The following is a 22,103-nucleotide window of genomic DNA, read 5'->3' on the forward strand; positions in this document are numbered from 1 at the left end:
GGGATCAAGTCTCCCCAGTATCACCCAAGTTCATGCTTCTTGCACATAAAATTTTCATTTATTTAGAGCAACTTCCCCATTATTTTCCAGATTGCTGCAGGCCCTTTAAACAAATTTAGTTATATTGAATAGCTCGATTCATCTTCTTCTTCTTCTTATTGGTATTACATCCCCACACTGGGACTGAGCCGCCTCGCAACTTAGTGTTCATTTAGCACTTCCACAGTTATTAACTGCGAGGTTTCTAAGCCAGGTTACCATTTTTGCATTTGTATATCATGAGGCTAAGCATATGCGGTATTTCGAAAAATTTCGTTTCAGATGGTTCGAAACGAAATTCCGCGGAATTTCGCGGAATTTGAGCATGGCGAAATCTGATTTCTTGATTTCGTTTCGTTTCGTAAAATAACAAAAATTTCGCTAGAAAAAACTAGCTTCTAACGAAATTTAACGGAATTCCGCGGAATTTCGAAACAAATTCATACTCTATATTATAAAAAAATTTGGCTGCGCCGCTGAACAAAATCGTTAAGTTGTTTTCAAAACTTCAGGTTATACAAATTTTTCTATTAACGCTTACTAACCCCATTCTTAGTCGACAAATACGTAAGTAGTTTTCTTCTATAAAACGTCTTCAGTGTTTCCATGATTGAAATTATGTGATATTTTTTTTACTATTTGCACAATATGAATGCGGAATCGATCGTGTTGCTGCTGGTCATGGGACGACAGCTAGTCCGGGAGAACGCGAAGTGATAAAAATCTACCTCGCGTGGCAGAAATTTGTTTAACCAGTGTACAATCGATCGTGTTGATGCTGATCACGCCAGCTAGTGTGGGAGAACGCGAAGTGATGAAACTAATGTCTGCATCGAAGAGCACACATTTATTTAGTGCGTAATCGATCGTGTTGTAGAAGATTATTAAACGAAGCAATTTGATCTTGCGTTGGATTGATTTGAAACACAGCTTTCATCTTCTTGTTTTCAAAATAACTTTGTTTACAATAAATATTTTGTCGCTTACCTCCCCCGTAACGCTGGGTAGACACCTTTACGTGGTGTGTTACGGTGTAAGATCTACCACGGTCATATTGTTAGCTACAGGCAAATCCTGACCCAACGAATACCTTCCCCAATAACCAACTCCGTGGTACTTATGAGGGTGTCGCTGAGTCGGGGGCCTCTCGTTAAGTAAGTACTACATCAACACTTCCTTCCCCTCCCAAGTTACGGTGAAGATGGGCGAGGCCAGGAGTAGTAATCCTCATGCTTTTGTGATTTTTATCTTAGATTGAAATCAAGGATCACACCCACCTTGATTTCTGATAGCAATCTGAATCAGGATTTCAAAAGAAAAACATGAGTATCACTAGTGTCCAATCTACGAAGTACACCGTAACTATGCTATGCTATGCTGCTAATAAATATTTTGTCGCTTACCAAGGGGTTTCACATGAATTACCTTCTCAACTAACCAACGATTCCTTTTCCGTAGCGCTCACGGAGATACCTCGGTCTCTTAAAACAATGAGTGTTACACTAATTTTCCTCTCATAATACTAAATTGACTATAAGCACCGTCAGAGTGTAAAATAATCGAAAATTTTTGGTGAAGTCCATTTTACTTCATTTGTCAGATCACTTCCGACACATTCATAATCAGCTCTGGACAGTCAATATTCAGTTGAATATTAGTCATTGAATATTTATGCACATTTTACAAATTGATAAATTATCTGATATTTGAACACGCTTCAAATGAGTAAAGTGATTAATCACACAGGACTGAATACGATTTTCATCCGCGAGGCACTTTCAACGATAAACATCAACATAAACAAATGCTAATTATGTTTTTTTCTGCACATAGTAAACACACTCAGTGACAGTCGAATGAATGAGTTCGTGGAGTAGTCGTCTGACTATGTCATTCTATGTTTTGAATATTCATGCGATGTTTGTCAAAATTCGGACCGAAGTTGTTTCACGAAGATGAATATTTTAAGCTCTGAGCACCGTTATTGAACAGCATCGGTATTGTTCATGAATTGGAATCTCCGAAGCAAATATACAATAAGCACAACTTTTTTGTATCCCAAGAATATTATTTAATTGGTGAGCTATGCATATTTGCTGTTTCTCGGCCAATCATGATTAGCAACTACGATGTGTACAGTTAAGAAACGCTATTAAGCTCTTCTTCGACTATTTGCACAATATGTGAGAAACATTGCAGATTTGTGGGCATTTCTAGATCTTCGCATGGAATTTGCAAAAAAAATCCAGAACGGGTTGAAATATCATTAAAATTGCTGAAAATTCTTTACTTATGATTGCTTTCAGCACATACTGACCAGCATACTGAACAGCTGTTTTCATCTGCCAAGGACACACACACAATAGCTTAGTTTGTCGAGCTGATTGTATATAAGACTATCGGTCTGTGAAATTCAATACATATCTTTGTGCATTTTAGAAAGGTGCACAGGATTCTTCTAGTGAGCAAATGTATGTAGACGAGGAATAAGAAGGAATAAATTTTGGCAGATACACCCTTTTCAAATGTTGATCTAGTAATATCAATTCAATATCTGCGTATACGCCTGGCAGATGTGGATACATAGTTAAGTATCCCACTAAATAAAAAAATAAATCTAAGCATTCTTTTTCAAATTTTGACTATTGACTGTAAAACCACGCTGGCAAGACAATATGCTTCAGCATAATTACATAATTCTTAGGTGAACTAAGGTTTTAATCGAAATTTGAATCCGTACACACTTAACTCATTTCACCGTATTCGGTAAATTTTACCGAAATCTCAACAGCAGAACTGTTCGGTAATTTATTTTACAGATTTTTTGTAATTTTTTCCATTGCTCAATTGTCAAAATAACCGAAAATCAGTTAAATTATTTACCGAATAGTTCTGCTGTTGAGATTTCGGTAAAATTTTACCGAATTCGGTGATTTATTTTAAGTGTGTATATGATAAATCCCACAATTTCTTTAGTTTTATATACTTACTTATATAAAACTGATAAAACATTGATCAGATTCAGGAGCACACGCTCCACGATGAATTCCTTTGAGAGCGGCACAAATGCTGGGGTATTGCCTTATCGCCAATGGTATATGCGGCGATTTATCACAGATTGCCTCTTCAGTTATTATAACTCTTTTGGTCGCAAAACAATTATTCGACTTTGAAAAAGTGAAATCAGAATTGCGTACATAATGTAAAACCAATTCAATAAAAATTCCGCGGAAAAAAAAATCTAAATTTCGTTTCGTTTCGAAAAATTTCGAATTAAATGAACCTTGATTTCGTATCGTTTCGAAGTCTCGAAAGAAATCTATATTTCGTTTCGTTTCGATCCGATTCAACATAGACATTTTAAATTTCGTTTCGTTTCGTTTCGTTTGGAAAAAGTGTGTTATCGCATACCCTTACATGAGGCTAGCACGATGATACTTTTATGCCCAGGGAAATCGAGCCAATTGCCAATCCGAAAATTGCCTAGACCGGCACCGGGAATCGAACCCAGCCACCCTCAGCATGGTCTTGCTTTGTAGCCGTGCGTCTTACCGCCCGGCTAAGGAGGGCTCGATTCATACGGGCTGATAAATGGACCATTAAATCGTCAAATATGACATGTTTTATATACTATAGCCTAAAACTACGCTTTTGGGCTACCTAGTTTTATCAACCATAACAAGTAGAAGGTTGTATTCGAGACACGACAGCCAATTGGACGTAGAATTGCGTAAATATAGTATATTAAATGTTTTAAAATCCATATGTTTACTAAAGCTGATTGTAAGTTGATGGGAACGATACCGAAGCCATCGTTGCGATTGCGATGAACTGCAGTTATCAGGTAATTGTGGTTTTCATTTTGAAGAAGATTCTCCTTGAATCAACTTTCTATTGTATAAAATGTTGGTTTCAAAAAGAAGCCATTTAGATTTGAAGTTTGTGTTTTTCCAATCACTAACAGTAACAAAACACAAATTTGAATCTTGAAAATTTCACCTGACGGTTACTGACGCCAACAACAGGCACTCAATGATTTTTCGCTGAAACGCAATGGATGCTATTTTACAGCGCCTCCCAATGCTTGCGGTGCTTCCGACGGTGGCTATCGCCATGCGATTATGACGTGCACTTTGAAAAATATTTGTCTTCGCTCTTCCCTTGTGCAAAATGATGGTTCTGTAGAAAAAAAATTGTTTCCAATCACAAAAAGCAACAAAAACGAGCTCAGAATCTAGAATAAATTTCACTTCATTGCTACTGATGCCAATGCACAATGGTCGGAACCCGTGATTTGATGAACTTAATTGTTTTGTGCCCAAACGGCTGATGTGATCTAAATAGAATCTTCAGAGAAAAAAATCAAAAAAAGATTGCCCATATTTGAGTGGATTTTATTTTTCAATAGTACCTACTATTGGAAAAGTTGAAAATCTAACTTTTTTCACAAACGTGATAAAAAAAAGTTTCTTCGGCAAAGTTGTAGATCTAGCAAAAATATGACATCTTGCTATAGAAACTTTTTTCCTACGATGAATACTTTTGGAGATATGAGCGTTTTTTATGGAAACTTCCTTAGATTTAGAAATTTTGGTATAACTTTTTTTCTAAACAAAACTCAGATTTGTGATGTTCTACAAACTAAAAAACTACGCGTTTTGATAAATATAAAACTTTGCTACGACAACTATAACAAAAGTTATGAAGCTTTTAAAGTCAATTTCACACTGATTTCAATAGCGTATAGGGGAGAAGGTGGCAAACCGAATCACAATGTCAAGTACTCTTCTGAAAGTTCAGACTTCATACTATAAAGTAGTGAAAGTTTCGTGAGTGCCATTTCATAAACGAAGAATTGGCGTAATTCAAAAGTATGGAGTTTTCTTTAGAAAAATACACTATTTTTCAATAAGATGCGTATAGGGGAGAGGGTGGCACACCGGGACACAATATTAGGCACATTTTAGAAAGTTTTCATTCTATAGTTTATAGGTGTGAAGGTTTGGTGAGGGCCAATTTACACATGAAAAACTAGAATATTAACACTCCTCCGACCGTGATAGGTTTTACTTACACGAACGACCATGCCTCGAAAGACACTATTTTCAAATCGCTATATCTCAGCCGTTAGTGAACCGATTTGAACAATTTTGGGACTCACAAATTTTCCCGTCCATCAAGATTTGTCTGAGATGTTGAGACCTCAGATCGGACCAAAAATGACCTCTGTGGACCTCCAAACGTCGGAGCAAGTCGTGATTTTCATACAAATTTCGTGGTTGGTGCTCACCAGCTTGATGTTCATGCTAATATTAGTAAGATACTTCGAAATCCGTGAGATTTAGAAAGTTGCCGTCTTCTACAATTTTGTTCAGGAGACCAAAACCATACTGTCGCAGATCATTTTATTTTGGAACTCGTCCGCTTGGCGGCGCTAGTGTATATGGGAATACTCGTTGGGTCAAATATTTCGGAATCCGAAAGATATAGAAAGCTGCCGTCTTCTACAATTTTGTTCAGGAGGCCAAAACCATACTGTCGCGGATCATATTGTTTTCGAACTCGTCCGCTTGGCGGCGCTAGTGTATATGAGAATACTCGTTGGGTCAAATATTTCGGAATCCGTAGGATTTAGAAAGCTGCCGTCTTCTACAATTTTGTTCAGGAGGCCAAAACCATACTGTCGCAGATCATTTTATTTTGGAACACGTCCGCTTGGCGGCGCTAGTGTATATAAGAAAGCTAGTTGAGTAAAATATTTCGGAACCCGAATTCTACTATTTTGTTTAGGAGGCCAAAAAAAAACTCCTCCGAAAGTTCCTCCAGGAATTCCTCCTGAAGTTCCTTCAAGAATTCCTCCGGAAGTTCCTTCAGGAATTCCTCCAGAAAATCCTTCAGGAATACCTCCGGAAGTTCTTCTGCAAATTCCCTCGGAAATTCCTCCAGGAATTCCCCCGGAAGTTCCTCCAGGAATTCCCCCGGAAGTTCCTCCAGGAATTCCTCCGGAAGTTCCTCCAGGAATTCCCCCGGAAGTTCCTCCAGGAATTCCTCCAGAAGTTCCTCCAGGAATTCCTACGGAAGTTCCTCCAGAAAATCCTCCGGAAGTTCCTCCAGGAATTCCTCCGAAAGCTCCTCCAGAAATTCCTCCAAAGGTTTCTTCAGAAATTCCTCCAAAGGTTTCTTCAGAAATTCCTCCGGACGTTCCTCTAAGAATTTCTCCGGAAGTTCCTCTAGGAATTCCTCCGGAAGTTTCTGTAGGAATTCCTCTGGAAGTTCCTCTAGGAATTCCTCCGGAAGTTCCTCTAGGAATTCCTCCGGAAGTTCCTCTAGGAATTCATCCGGAAGTTCCTCTAGGAATTCCTCCAGAAGTTCCTCTAGGAATTCCTCCGGAAGTTCCTCTAGGAATTCCTCCGGAAGTTCCTCCAGGAATTCCTCCGGAAGTTCCTCCAGGAATTCCTCCGGAAGTTCCTCTAGGAATTCCTCCGGAAGTTCCTCTAGGAATTCCTCCGGAAGTTCCTCTAGGAATTCCTCCGGAAGTTCCTCTAGGAATTCCTCCGGAAGTTCCTCCAGGAATTCCTCCGGAAGTTCCTCCAGGAATTCCTCCGGAAGTTCCTCCAGGAATTCCTCCGGAAGTTCCTCCAGGAATTCCTCCGGAAGTTCCTCCAGGAATTCCTCCGGAAGTTCCTCCAGGAATTCCTCCGGAAGTTCCTCCAGGAATTCCTCCGGAAGTTCCTCCAGGAATTCCTCCGGAAGTTCCTCCAGGAATTCCTCCGGAAGTTCCTTCAGGAATTCCTCCGGAAGTTCCTTCAGGAATTCCTCCGGAAGTTCCTCCAGGAATTCCTCCAGAAGTTCCTCCAGGAATTCCTCCGGAAGTTCCTCCAGGAATTCCTCCGGAAGTTCCTCCAGGAATTCCTCCGGAAGTTCCTCCAGGAATTCCTCCAGAAGTTCCTCCAGGAACTCCTCCGGAAGATCTTCCAGGAATTCTTCCGAGAGTTCCTCCAGGAATTCCTCCTGGAGTTCCTCTAGGAATTCCTTCGGGAGTTCCTCCAGAAATTCCTCCAGGAATTCTTTCGGAAGTTCCTTCAGGAATTCCTTTGGAAGTTCCTTCAGGAATTCCTTTGGAAGTTCCTTTAGGAATTCCTTTGGAAGTTCCTTCAGGAATTCCTATGGAATTTCCTTCTGGAATTCCTCCGGAGGTGCCTTCAGGAAATCCTCAGAAAGTTCCTCCAGGGATACCTCCGGAAGTTCCTTCAGGAATTCCTTTGGAAGTTCCTTCAGGAATTTCTTTGAAAGTTCCTTCAGGAATACGTCCGGAAGTTCTTCCAGGAATTCCTCCGGAAGTGCTTTCAGGAATTCCTTCGATAGGTCCTCAAGGTATTTTTCGAAAGTTTCTTTAGGAGTTCCCGTGAAAGTTCCACCAGGATTTCTGCCGAAAGCTCCTCCGCAAATTCCTCTGGAACTTCCTCCAAGAATTCTTCGTGTCCCTACAGGATTCCTTGGGATGTTTCTACTGGCATTCCTCCGCAAGTTCCCCCAGAATTTTTTCTAGTAAGTTCCACCAGGAATTCTTCATAAAGATCGCCCAGGAATTGCTTCAGAAGTTCCTCTAAGAATCTTCCCAGAAGTTCATCCAGAAATTATTCTAAAAGTTCCTCCGGCATATTGCCACTTGTGAACGAGCACTACAATTCGGCACCAACATTTCAAAAGGGCGTAACTGATTTTGTAAACAAAAGCTTCTCACGTCGCTGGTAGGTTAATTTGAGCCCACCCACGCATTCTAATACCACTGATGGAAGCACCGAATCTTCTTCTTTCATTTAATGGTGCTGGATTGCGTAGGTGAGCACAAATTAGCCCACCAGAGACGTGAAAAGATCTTGTTTACAAAATCAGTTTCGTCCTTTTGAAATGTTGGTGCCGAATTCAAAGAAATGTGGCGTAAATATTTTGGTGAGATAACAAAAGAGTTCTCGCTATCGAAGCCAACGAAAAGATGGTGGTTTTTTACAGAGATCTCGAAATGATGCTACAAAACTCGTTCGTATTGTTTACAACGAAATTTCCAGCCTGGGAAAAGAGAAATATGCGTCGCCAGGAGTTATTTTTTAAAGACCTGGCGTTTCGTCTGGCTGAAAATCATGTGTGACAAAGACTGAAGCAATGTCAAAGCGGAAGTATACACACAAGTCCTAAAAATGATATGCCGAAGTTCCTCGTGAAGGTTGAGAAATTGAAAAACGAAAATGGTAGTAAACGAAAATGTTCAACATGCTCTTCTGAAGCAGACCTTAACGTTTGTTCCAAATTTGAGAATATCACATGTTCCATCCATTCATTCAAGCAAAAGCAATACACATATTGTGTGTGTCAATAAGCTGCCTGGAAAGCCAATAATTACGAGCAATATAAGATATAGCACGACTCGATATAATCGGCAAAAACCTAGACAACGAATAAAGGATCACGATTGGAAGCTTGGAACATGGAACTACAAGTCACTAGGCTTCGCAGGTTGCGACAGGATGATTTACGATTAATTACATCCCCGTAACTTCGACGTCGTGGCGCTGCACGAGATTTGCTGGACAGGACAGAAAGTGTGGAAAAGAGGGCATCGTGTCGCTACCTTCTACCAAAGCTGTGGCACCACCAACAAGTTGGGAACCCGCTTCATAGTGCTGGGTAAGATGCGCCAACGTGTGATTGGATGGCAGCCAATCGACGCAAGGATATGCAAGCTGACATAGATATTATGGCATGTAACTTTGAGAAGATGGAGGAAGCCTACATCAGGCTGAAGAGGGAAGCTAAGCGGATCGGATTAGTCATCAACACGTCGAAGACGAAGTACATGATAGGAAGAGGTTCAAGATAAGACAATGTGAGCCACCCACCACGAGTTTGCATCGGTGGGGACGAATTCGAGGTGGTAGAAGAATTTGTGTACTTGGGCTCACTGGTGAACGCCGAAAATGATACCAGCAGAGAAATTCGGAGACGCATAGTGTCTGGAAATCATACGTACTTTGGACTCCGCAAGATCCTCCGATCGAATAGAGTTCACCGCCGTACCAAACTGACAATCAACAAAAGGCTCATTAGACCGGTAGTCCTCTACAGACACGAGACCTGGACAATGCTCGTGGAGGACCAACGCGCACTTGGAGTTTTAGAAAGGAAAATGCTGCGTACCATCTATGGTGGGGTGCAGATGGCGGACGGTACGTGGAGGAAGCGAATAAACCACGAGTTGCATGAGCTGTTGAAAGAACCATCCATCGTTCATACCGCGAAAATCGGACGATTGCGGTTGTCCGAGCACGTAGCCAGAATGTCGGACAGTAACCCGGTTAAAATGGTTCTCGACAACGATCCAGCGGGCACAAGAAGGCTAGGTGGGCAGCGGGCAAGGTGGATCGATCAGGTGGAAGATGACTTGCGGACCCTCCGTAGACTGCGTGGTTGGCGACATAAAAGTCTGTAGAAAATAGATATTTCCCAAGTGTTTCAATTTCCAAGATAAAGTATCCACTATGTATAACCCATTTGAATTAGCGTCACCAAGCGAATGAATTCAGAACTTATCAGTTCTTCACCATAATGGCTTCGAGTTCCCATAAAAGTTTTTAGAAGATAGACTTTTTTTCCAAGTCTTTCAGTTGAAAATTTCACCTGACGGTTACTGACGCCAACATCAGGCACTCAATGATTTTTCGCTGAAACGCAATGGACGCTATTTTACAGCGCCTCCCAATGCTTGCGGTGCTACCGACGGTGGCTATCGCCATGCGATTATGACGTGCACTTTGAAAAATATTTGTCTTGGCTCTTCCCTTGTGCAAAATGATGGTTCTGTAAAAAAAAATTGTTTCCAATCACAAAAAGCAACAAAAACGAGCTCAGAATGTAGAATAAATTTCACTTCAACCACTCGATGATTTGCCCCTGAATGCGATAGACTCTATACATGTGAATAAATTTTCGCTGCGTCTACTTTCGACGAGCGCTTGTGCTGCTACCGACGCCAAATATTATTTTGAAGAAAATGCCTTGACTCTGATTTTTACGTGTGCACTGGTATCGAACGAACAAAAGGCAGAGCCAACAAGCCGACACCAACAGCATCGGCCACCGAAGGGGTGAGGCCTCGTTCTCAATTGATATCAGATACTGGCAAGACGAGGTACGGTTTTCGCGTCCGATCGGTAGAAGGACCATAACGAAGCACCGAACAACGTCGAAAGCGATGTACATCTTGAACAGCTTCATAAACAACACCTTGGAGCGTATCGCGGATAAGACCTCCCGTCTGGCGCATTAAAACAAACGCTAAACGATTACCAGAGAGGCACTAATCAATTAAGACGTATTTGTGTATGGATGTACACATGGGCGTTCAAATGAATGAAACGAAATTTATAAGCATTACTTACACCGTTTTGCCTTTCTCGTATACTAAGTATACGGTAAAGGCTATATGATCGCTCCAAAAACAAACTTTTTATAGAAGGCCCGGAGACCCATAGTGTTATATACCTATCGACTCAGCTCGACGAATTGAGGTGATGTCTGTGTGTATGTGTGTGTGTGTGTGTGTGTGTGTGTGTGTGTGTGTGTGTGTGTGTGTGTGTGTGTGTGTGTGTGTGTGTGTGTGTGTGTGTGTGTGTGTGTGTGTGTGTGTGCGTCTGTGCGCACCCACCCAAAAAAAATGTCACTCATTTTTCAGGTACTTATCCTTAACCGATTTACTCGCAACATTCATTGCAACATTGCATTCGACGCAGGACACTCTGCCATTGTTTCCTATTGAAAATTGGTCAGATCGGACTATGGGCTCGGAAGTTATGGCCAAAATACCACTTTCATTACAGAAAAAAATGTCACTAATTTTTCACGCACTTATCCTTACTTGCAACAACTTGCATTCGACGCAGGATACTCTGCCATTGTTTCCTATTGAAAATTGGGCAGATCGGACTATGGGCTCAAGAGTAATGGCCAAAATACTATTTGTATAATGCACGAGAAAGGCACCATTACCGCTAGGTGGATAAATCAGGGTTTTTTTTATTCGCAACACGCCTTTCTAATCACTAACAGCAACCAAACGAAAGTTCAAACATTGCGCTGATCATGCTACAACTGCTATGTGGCCCTCATGTTCGCTCTCCTTGATGTCTTGATTGAACTGAGGGTTAGAGTCCAGTCCAGTTGCACGATTATAATGTTTGTGATTGTGATGCATGTACGGGATTGGTTGGTTAACTGATTTTTACCAGTGGTTGCCGAAATGCATTTTTTTAATAGCTTAGTGTTTTCAACTCATTGTTTTCAATAGTTGGCAATTTTTTTTTAAAGAGTTCGTCGATCGATTGAACCCACAATCTCCAAAATCAAATTTGTAATTTGTATAACAATTCTCTTTGATTTTAGAGAAAATTCCAAGCAAAAACTTCTGAAAATCTCCTAGATAGGGGAAAAGACGGCTTTGGCAGGTTTTGTTGTATTATTGTCAGGGGGTTTTTGTCGACCAAATTTTATGAAATTTGGCCACAATATTCTTTGATATGCAAAGAATGTTCAGACCAAATTTGAGCATAATCAGTTATAAAATCCCCCCTGACAATAATAGAACAAAACCTTACTTGTCATAAGACGAGTTTGTACAATCTCATTGAATTCCACCACTTAGTTGTATCTTGACAGATACGTATTATACACCAAATCGCCATATCATGCCAATATACGGCAATTGAAAAACTTATACGCATTAAAGTAGCACTATGTGGCCATAAACACAATATCCTCCATAACTCAATTAAGAAATGGTCGATACGTTTTGAGACTAATTAGAACTACTACGTTGGCACTTTGTGTGAACTAGCAGTACCCCGACTATATATGTACAATGAAATAAATTTTAGAAAAAAATAAACAGAAATAAACAGAACTGAAATTGAACTACCACCGCACGTTATCGATAATATCGGCTGGCACTATGGACAAAGCTTCCCACTGACGATTTCCATTCCCAACTAGCATCTCTAGAGGTTATCGTGGCCCCTGTTTCTCACTCTGTTGAAGCGAAGGGCGTCCTCGTGGTCCTGGACCTCGTCGCTCTGTGTCGTCACTTCAGAAGACTAAGGTGAACAAAATTGTGGTCTCTCAAAATTTCATCGGAAGGAATTTCACGTTACTACATGAATGGAACAGCGTACACTACAGGCAACAATACTGCACGCATCCAGCAGTAACCCAATGGAGCACGCATCCAGCAGCAACTCTTTATCATCGGCCACTCTAGCAATCCAATCTGAGCAAACTCAAGTACATTCAAAATACCATATAGCGATATCATATATTAATCAAAGTGGAAATATGACCTAGGGTTACAGTTCCTGGACTTCATCTCATAACTCCGATATTCATCCCACGAAAAACAAAACAATGAAAAGGAACTTGATTTGTTTCTTATATTTGTGATTCTTTTTTTCAACAGTGAGCACGCATATCAGCAAAAAGAAGCAACGAAATTGGTGCCGTATTTATTCGTTTTACGATGAGATGAATATATGTCCAGAGAGATGGAAAACGGAACAGTTCCTGTATAACTTGATAATAAAAAATTATGAAGCACATAAATAAGCTTGAAAAGCATTACATTGTTTTGCTAATCTGTCTGCTCTTCTGAATCGCTTGCTCAAATTACCAAGCATGACCATCTTATTACTGACACTTTCATTGCGTTATCCAAAACAAGAACTCCATACAGTTTATCTGTAGTTCATTTTTGCATGCCGAAATTTCTTCGCCCAGTTAGGTACCTGATGCAACAGAATATATGAGATTTATGTAATGAGACTCGCTAGATAAGATGAAATGAAACCGTCGTAGTTTTTGCTACGAGAAATATCCACCTCTATCATATATACACCGTGAAGCTCATCGCACAATGTAATGGGATTATCCCGTGCTGGACCTCGTTCATTTTTTACCGGCTCCTAATTCGAACGGAAGTAACGTGATATATGGGAGCCCATGGTGAAGTGGTCGGGCGTGGCCGGGCTTGAAGAGGAACACGGCAGAGGATTACTTTTTTCTTCCTTTCGAAAGCTAACCGGGAGGGTATATCGTTACTTTCTGGCACCATCATTCTGTTTTATCTACTTCAAACCGGAAAATGGATTTCCTTCTGGAAATGAGGATGGTTTTTTCTTCGCATCCTCGAGTGGAATGTTCATTGCATCATAGTTTTTTTATGGCTTGTAAAAGAGGAAAAAGATGGACGCTTTTTTATGGCGACTGATTGCGAGTTACAAAGTTTAAACAACAATTTAACTCCGCTTCAAACAAGAATTGAAATTGGGGCAAAGATCACTCAGATCCAAGTTCTGATAATAAAACCATTATGTGAGAGCGGCATCGTCCGTGTACCCGTCGTTCGCAGTTCAGATGCAACCGAAGTTCACAACTCAAACAAAATGCTGTGGCCGCACAAGTTTTTCCTTCTATTCACTCTAATGATGGAAACCGCAAACACATCCCATCATTGGATTCATCTGCTCTTCTTCGTACTCACAAACACCCACTTTCAGAGAAGTGACTTTCCCAAAGTAAAGTTCCATTGCCATTTCCTGTGATTCTCCTGTTAGAGTATCTGATCTGGCCGAAAGGACCAATACGAGTGATTCCATTTTTTCTCTGCTCCTATTAATTCTGCTGCCATCGTTTGACCTTAATTAGTGCTTGAATAAACACTTGCGAAACCGACTCCGCCGGCGTTGGTCCGTTGTTTGGCAGGGATTTGTGCCGGCAAATTTTAGTGTTTGCCGGAGTCAGTGGATTACGGCGAGAGATTTCCCTTGTAGCTCGCAACTATGCTGCAGTCTGCACCCTTTCGAATCGAGCAAGACCAAAAGCCATTCGGGGATATTGCCCGAGCCAGTGGAATTAAATCTGTCTAATGAAAAACGAAGCAATTAGTGTGAATTATTGAATCGAACGTACCAACTGACAACAGTGCTAAGAGCTGCAAAAAGAAACTTACCGACCTAATGAATGAATGGTGGTCCTGAATAATAAACATGCTTTTTGTCGGAGTTCCTTCAGCACGAGTTGGGTTGGTCTGATCAATCCTGACAGATCCATTTGAAAGAGCGAACGAAAGGAATTTTAGGGCAAACAGGTTTAATGAATTTGCCTTTTAATACACTCGAAAGTTGTTCTGGGGGCGTCATTGCTGCATTTATATCCAATGATCGGTTAGTGACTCAAAGTGACTTGCTTGCATTTGAAGTCGAAAGAAAGTGAACTAAAATGCACCAGAGTAGCCTAAAATAATTTTAGCATGGCATTGTAGCCTCCGATCAAACCGCTGAAATAATGAATGACCCTGCATTCAATTTATTGCCGTAAGTTTTTCACAGAAGCATTGCTTACTACACATCTGTGCTTCTTATTGAATTTATTGTCAGACGAGTCGCAATCAAGGCATCCATCGTCCACGATCTGAATCACATTCCCACTCTCTTTTTTCCATATAATTGTCTCCAGCGCCAGTCGTCCTCTGCGGTGTCAGATAATTACAGCTGGTTAATAATTGAGCATACTGTCCCACGCGACAGTAGCCGAGAGCTTCAACGTCTACCCTCAATATAGGAAAGTGAACCACGCGGGGCCCGACCGGCACGGCATCTTATTCCAATTCGCAAGAAATTAATTACCTGATCGGTGATAAAACGTATCTCTTTTAATATTAAAGCTAGTTCGTAATCAGCGGATGATGTGAAACACGTGTGTGGTGGCGCGATTGCATCTGGCATTCGATTGCTTCCGATCGGTCCCATACTTCCATCATCGCTACTGCCGCACGTGGAAAAACGAAACGGTTCACGGTCATGCAACGAAATGGGAAAAGCAGAAGTTAGTGTAAATGAGGATGTTTTATGGGGGCATTTGCGGATTTGCTCGAGATTGGCAAACATTGTTACGAACCTATAAACAGTCCTGAAATACGTTGGATTATGTGGCAGTGTACCTCCGGGGGTTAGTGGTCTACAGTTGTGACGAAAGTCATCATCTATATCTAATACGTTCGCTAGTAACGACTTCGATGATCTGTTTAAGGGGTACAACGAGTTGAAAATGTTGCACAAATGCACTTCACCTTTCTATGTAGAACTTACCGCTCTTTCAGTTCGACGTCCTGTATGTGCGTTTTCCGTTCGGAACTATCCGACGTTGGCGTTGGCGGATATTCCACTGATAATGATCTACCCGGTCGGCTCATTCTTAAAATACATGGCAGCCAATATAAAAATATGATTCTAACCTGTTGATATATGAGAAAAGAATGAAAAGATTAGACTTTGATAATACCAGATTATAAAATGCGAAACTGCCGGTTGGTCAGACAAATTAAACATAGACAAAGAGAAAAATGTTATATGTTACGGGACCTAACAGCAACTAAGTTATCAAGAGCAAACAAAAAATATTTTAGGGATGAATTTTCAAAACGACTAACTTGGTTTTGTAAACTAAGATCAAAACGTCGATTTGTCGAATCTAACAGCAAGAGTGGTAAATTTTTGTTGGCGCTCAATGCGATTTGGAAGAACCCCGGCCAATTGAACCCGTAAAATATTATTTTCAATAGGGTACAAATTAACATAAATCTTGCCAGAATTTACGCAACGTACAAAAAAAATCTCCATTCCAGTCGCAGTTCATCAGTTTTCACACTTTTCGTGAGCTGTTTGCTGGTAAGTTTTTGGAAAACTACAAATATAATATAGTTTAATCTGCCAATTTTTTTAAATATTTTATCGAAGGAGCAACAGGAAGCAATTGGGTATCTAAGGTCTAAGGTATACGTGTACTCCCTCGTCATAACAGGCAATATGCAGGCTGGGCAGCAGGGACTATGTCTGAGGGCTTAACGACCCAAGCGTCGGCGAGTTAGGGAGAACTGCCTAGGACGTGGTGGGGTCTAGCAGTGGGCTCTGCTAAATCCCTCCCAAAGAACCACAAGTGTCCGTAAGCAGACTCTATCAAAGCGACTGTGTGCCATTTAAAAAGCACAAGCCCAGGGAGTGAAATCGGCACATCAGGGTTGATCCCAGTAAGATCCTGATTATGGTATACTGGATACATGTTATTTATTGGACTATGTTTTTGAATATTGCAATATTGTGAAGCGAGGGCTGGCAGTCTGGTTATTCCATTCTTTTAGTAAGGCCGGGAGTGCGGAGCGCGAAATCCGCAAACTTACGGAGGAGCGAAAGCTGGCGGAATGCCAGGTGGAGAAGGTCAGAGAGGAGACCGAATCGAGGATTCGTCTCCTTGCCGAAGAAAAACGGCTGGCGGAGAGCCAGACCGCGGAACTTCGCAGGCGGATGGCCGTGACAGGGGCGACCCCGAAGCTAAGTAAGGTTACGCAACCCGGGCAGGAGCCATGAACAGAATAACAAAACATGATATGGATTTGATTGATATAAGAGATAAAAGAACAGGCAGCAATATCAAAAATTTGCACCAAAATATCATTTAAATATCAAGATATGCTATGGATAACAACAAACTAATGGCACATGATATTGATTACTTCTTACAAATAGCATAACTTGATCTCCTTATGATATTTCAGTGCAAAATATTGATATTGTCGTCTGATCTTTTATCTCTTATATCAAACATGTCCATATCTCATTTTGCTATCTAATCAACATTTGATATTATTGAGCTATTTTCGTCTACTCGGGAAGAGGCGGACCTGAAGGTAGCAACCGAGAGATCAGTAACTCCTAAGAGACGGGTGAAGGTCGAGCGGAAAACTGGCCTCATCGAGACGGATAGACCAGTGCGAGGACCACTGAAGCTCGCCGGGAGGAAGGTCGTGAACGTGGTCGTGGATGAAAAAATCAATTTTACCGTGGATTTTTGGATTAACGCGGTTTTGATTCACACGATAGGAATCACCCGTATAAAAACCAACTTCAGTGGATTAAAATTACAATATTCTGCTTTTGCCGATCATCAAACAGCACATTCAAAATAGTCAATCAAAATTTTAACAATAAATCCTGCTTCACTTTTTCGTGACCCCTAAGTGTTAAGAATTAGATTTCGGTGTCATAGAACTAATTTGTTAATAACTTTTTTCAAAAGTTATTTCCAATTCAGGATTTTGATACACTTCAGTCGTTTTGATCTCAAAATATCTAAATTTCAGAAAAAATCTAATATTTTTCCTGAAATTTGGTTAAATATGCCAAAAAAGTTACTGTAGGGATTTCTGGAGGAAAATATGATTTTTTTTATTCCTACAGGCATTTCTCAGGAAATTTCATTAGGAATTCCTTCGTAAAATCCTATGACAATTTCTGCAGATTTTTCTGATTTTAGAAAGAATAATCCTTTCAGGTTCTCTTTGAGAAATTCCTTCAGTAAAACATACAATTCATTCGGAAATTTATTAAAGAATGAACTATTTTTGATGGAATTCCTAAAAGAATTTTCTAAAGGACTTTCCGAGAGAATTCCTGAAGTAATTTTGGAAAGTGTAGTAGGAACCTTTTAAGAAAATTTTGAGGAAAAATGAAGAAATTCCTAACAGTATTTCTAAAATGCATCAGCGGCTGCTCCCGCATCTTCCTCGATTGCACACCCCAGAGCCAACGTTCTCTTCCAGGTTCTCCTCAAGTTCTTTGCTGGCCTCTCTTCCTGCATACGCACTATATGTCCAACCCACTGTAATCTGCCTTATTTTATCAACCTGCCTCCAACTCCTTCAACCTTCATTTTCGTATACTTGGTTTAACTCGTGATTCATTCATTCGTCTGCGCCATTTACCATTTTCCACCACGCTGCCAAAGATTGAGCGCAGTATTTTCAACTCAAACACTTTGAGAATTCGATAATCTACATCTTTTAACGTCCATGATTCATGGCCGTACAGGACGTTGATTTGTCCAACGATGTGTACAGAGCTATTTTTGTCAGTGCATGTAAGTAGCTTCATAAAGTTACAAAAGAATTTACTGGACGAATTTTCAAAGGATTACCCGGAGAAATTCTCTATAAATTGCTTAACGTAGTTTGGAAGAATTCCTATGGGAATTTCAGGAAAAAATGTCAAGGAACTTGCTAAGGAACTCCTAGCGGAATTACTAAAAAAAAATCCGAAGGAATTCCTAATATAATCTTCCGAAGGAAGATCAAATCTATCAAATAATCGAATATCAAATTAATTTTCAAAGAAATTTCAAAGCGAAATTCTAAAGCTGAAAGAAATTTCCGAAGTAATCCGTAAATAAATTTCTGAAGGAGTTTTTAGAGATCTTTTTGGAATTCTGAAACAATTTCCTAAGGAACTCCTGAAACATTCTCTGTAGATATTACAAAAATAATTTGCGAAGGATTTCAAGAAGGTATATCCGAATTTCCAAACGAAGTCTTTACGGAATGTCCAAAGGAATTTTCGAAATTACGGAATGTCCAAAGGAAATTCAGGAGTTACTTAAAAAAACTTTCAGGAACTTCTTCGGATATTCCTCCAGGAACTTGTTCAGGAATTCTTAAGGAATTTTTGCCCTAGAACTTCGAAAGGTATTTGGAGAGAGTTCTTAGAATATTTTTTTAAGGAATTTTCGGGAAAATACCTTAACGATTTTCCCAAATAACAAATTTCTTAAGAAACTTTTTCCGAACTAATTCGTGAGAAAAATTCCAAAATATAGCTGAGAGAATTTCCGAAAGACTTTCTGGAATTCGTTTCCGGGGGAGTTTTTGTAGAACTTCTTGAGGGAATTCCTGGAGAGTGCGTGATTTCTATTGTTTCGGACTGCAGAACGATGACGCGATCGGCCGAAATATTTGTTCTGCATTGCGCGGCCGGTAATAAAAATCAGTTCAGTGCGTGATTTCTATTGTTTCAGACTGCAGAACGATGACGCGATCGGCCGAAATATTTGTTCTGCATTGCGCGGCCGGTAATAAAATCAGTTCAGTGCGAGATTTCTCTTGTTTCGGACTGCAGAACGATGACGCGATCGGCCGAAATATTTGTTCTGCATTTCGCGGCCGGTAATGGAATCAGTGCGTGATTTCTTTTGTTTCGTACTGCAGAACGATGACGCGATCGGCCGAAATATTTGTTCTGCATTGCGCGGCCGGTAATAAAAATCAGTTCAGTGCGAGATTTCTCTTGTTTCGGACTGCAGAATGATCGCGCGATCGGCCGAAATATTTGTTCTGCATTGCGCGGCCGGTAATAAGAGTAGCTATCGAACAAGTAAGTGCAGTGCGTGTTTTAGTCGTCGGGAAAGAAATAAAGTATTTTGTGTTCGGTGGCTCATGCGCATGTCGCGCGCGGTCGAAAAAAGCGAGTTCTTCAATAGTTTGCTGTAGCCATCGAACAAGTGAGTACAGAGTGCTGCGCTTCCGTGCGGTCGTCCAAAACGCGCTTTCATATGCCACCGGGCGTGCATGTTTTTTAACTCGTATTAGTGTCATTTCCCATCCCATAGATCGCATCGCTTACCAAAGTGAATCCAGATAAATTATCCTTTGTAACTAAAACGATATCCTATCCCAAGACAATCGTGGAGATGCAGAGGTATACTCGGTCTCTAGTAGCAACGAGAGTCGGACTAACAATCCTTCCATTCCTATATGACCGTAAGGACGTGACCAGCGCCGTTATTGACTTTAAATATTTGAGCTCCCGAAACGTGTACATTGAGAATGGGTAGCTAATCCCAAGCCCCATTCATTGTGTTCTCTGTACAATTTCGCAAGTTCAGTCAATCACGGAGTAGCAACTACGAATTGTGCGGTCATAATGCTCATGCTCAACTTCTTGAGGGAATTCCTGGACGAATCTCCATAGGAATTTTTAAAGAACTACAAAAAAAAATCCGAAGGAATTCCTGGAGAAATCTAAGAATTACTTCCGAAATACCAGTAGGCATTTCCTCTGAAACTCTATTAGAAGTTTCTTCATAAATTCCTTTGAGATTTCTCCAGAAATCCCTTCAAAAATTCCTTTATGGATTCCTATGGAAATTCCTTTATGAAGTCGCTTAAAAATACCTTCTCTCATAAAGTAGCTCAAACGGGAATTATTTTCGAAAATACATTCTATTTATTTATTTATTTTATTTCGTCAACCAACGTAGACTAGTACTAGTACGTTCAGGCTCTCTTTTAAAAATGCCTTCGGAAATACATTTAGAAATTCCTGCACATAACCCTCCAAGAGTTTCTTCAAACATTTCTCCAAAAATTCATTTAAGAGCTCCTTTCCTTGAATAATCTAAAAAAATCCACCAAGAATTCCTTTGGATATTTTACCAGGGATTTTTTTAAAAGTTTCTTCGAAAAGCCTCCGGGATTCCTTCTTAGATTTCCTCCAGGAAATCCATTGAAAATTAATTAGAGAATAAAATAGTTTTTGAATTTTCGAAAAAATAAAACAAACAAATTAAACAACTAACACTGAAAAAATCCAAAGGTATTACTGAAAGAATTTCGTAAAGAACCCATGAAGGCATTTTCAATGGAATTCCTGCAGGAAGTTCTGGAAGAATTCCCGGAGAATGTTTTAAAGGAATTGCTGGAAGAAGTTCTGAAGAAATTCCTTAGGAAAATTTCGAAGAAATCCCTTATGCAGTCTCTGGAAGAATTTATTTAAGGAATTCATAGAATAATTGCCGAAAAAATTCATAAGGAAGTATTGCTTTAAAAAATTAAAGAAATGCTAAACTGTTTTTGAAGAAACTCCAAATGGAATTTCTTGAGGAAGTCCTAACATCATACTCCTTTCCTTCCTTTCTAAGGAAGTCCTAACATCATTTTTCGTAGAAATTACTGAAACATTTTTTTGTATGCATTCCATAAGGAATTTCCTGAAGAAATTCGTGAAGGATTTTCTGAAGAAAATGGTAATGAAATTTCTGAAGGAATTTTCGGAGAAATTTCGTAAGACATTTCCGGAAGAATACATAAAGTTATTTTCTAAAGTTTTTTATTGAAACTTTCCGGAGGAATATCTGGAGGAATTTGATAGGAAATATACCAAGTGGTTTTGGCGCTCTGGGCATGTAATCAAGCCTTCACAAAAGCTTATGTACCACAACAAACATAATTTGCGAGTACATGCAATGTTGCCTTACACTCTGTGCAAAAAATTCTGCTCATTGATTTTACTCCATCTGAACGTTAGACATTTAGAAAATTCAAATAGCCTTCTATTAGTTTCACTTACTTAGTTAAGATTGTACAATCGTTTGGATGGATTAAAATCAAAGAGCAGAATTTTTTGCACAGAGTGTAGGACAACACTGCCTACGGACTTAGATGCCCGACTGAATGAGGCTTTGGCTTAGACGAATTCCAAAGACCAGGTAAACATTTTTTGTATTATTCTTCTTAGTAGATTAAATCTACTAGATACAGCCCAATTCAAATTCACAACTAATCAACCAACCTATTCATTAACCAATGTTTGTCACCACACTGTCATAGAGACACCATCACTTGAGGTAGATTTGAAATTGAATTCTGACGAGTTCCACCTTAACAACATTCTAACACAAGTTCTAACAACTAACTAACATCAACAATCATAACACGAGTTTAGTACTATTCCAATCAATTCCACCACGTAGTATTACAAGTATTACAAATACGTATTTCGTCTTCAACTGTAAGGCCATCTTCAGTGTATCTTATTTTACTCGACTCAAGTTAATTGATTTTTTTTTTGCGATAAGCCATCGGCGTGGCAAAATTATGATCGGCGGCGTGCCGACCCAAATCGTCGGCACCGGCAGCGTGTGTGAAACCACTGGCGGCGGCGGCGCACAGGTCTAGTATAGCCCAGAAGGAGACGGGTGCGCCTTTCAATGGCAGAGGCAAGCGCAAAGACAGAGGTGAGGCGATTATCGTCAAGGCTGACGATAAAGGCTACGCTGATGTCTTGAAGGCCATGAAAGTTAACGAAAAGCTCTTTGGCCTAGGAGGGGATGTCAACTGCATACAAAGGACGCGGAAAGGC

At 40.2% G+C, this 22,103-nt stretch overlaps 1 protein-coding gene across 1 annotated transcript in view; it reads right to left on the minus strand.

Moving 5' to 3' along the window:
• Positions 1–22,103, minus strand: part of LOC134213562 (neuronal acetylcholine receptor subunit alpha-7-like) — a 396,467-nt gene that overhangs the window by 7,182 nt on the left and 367,182 nt on the right. Inside the window, exons 11-13 of the mRNA XM_062692714.1 lie at positions 15,228–15,373; positions 15,037–15,159; positions 14,766–14,904 (exon numbers count right to left, since the gene is read on the minus strand). Of these exons, the coding sequence (XP_062548698.1) occupies positions 14,766–14,904; positions 15,037–15,159; positions 15,228–15,373 (408 nt within the window). The remainder of the gene's footprint in view (positions 1–14,765; positions 14,905–15,036; positions 15,160–15,227; positions 15,374–22,103) is intronic.

Source organism: Armigeres subalbatus, chromosome 2 (genome assembly GCF_024139115.2).
Source record: "Armigeres subalbatus isolate Guangzhou_Male chromosome 2, GZ_Asu_2, whole genome shotgun sequence".
NCBI lineage: Eukaryota > Metazoa > Arthropoda > Insecta > Diptera > Culicidae > Armigeres > Armigeres subalbatus.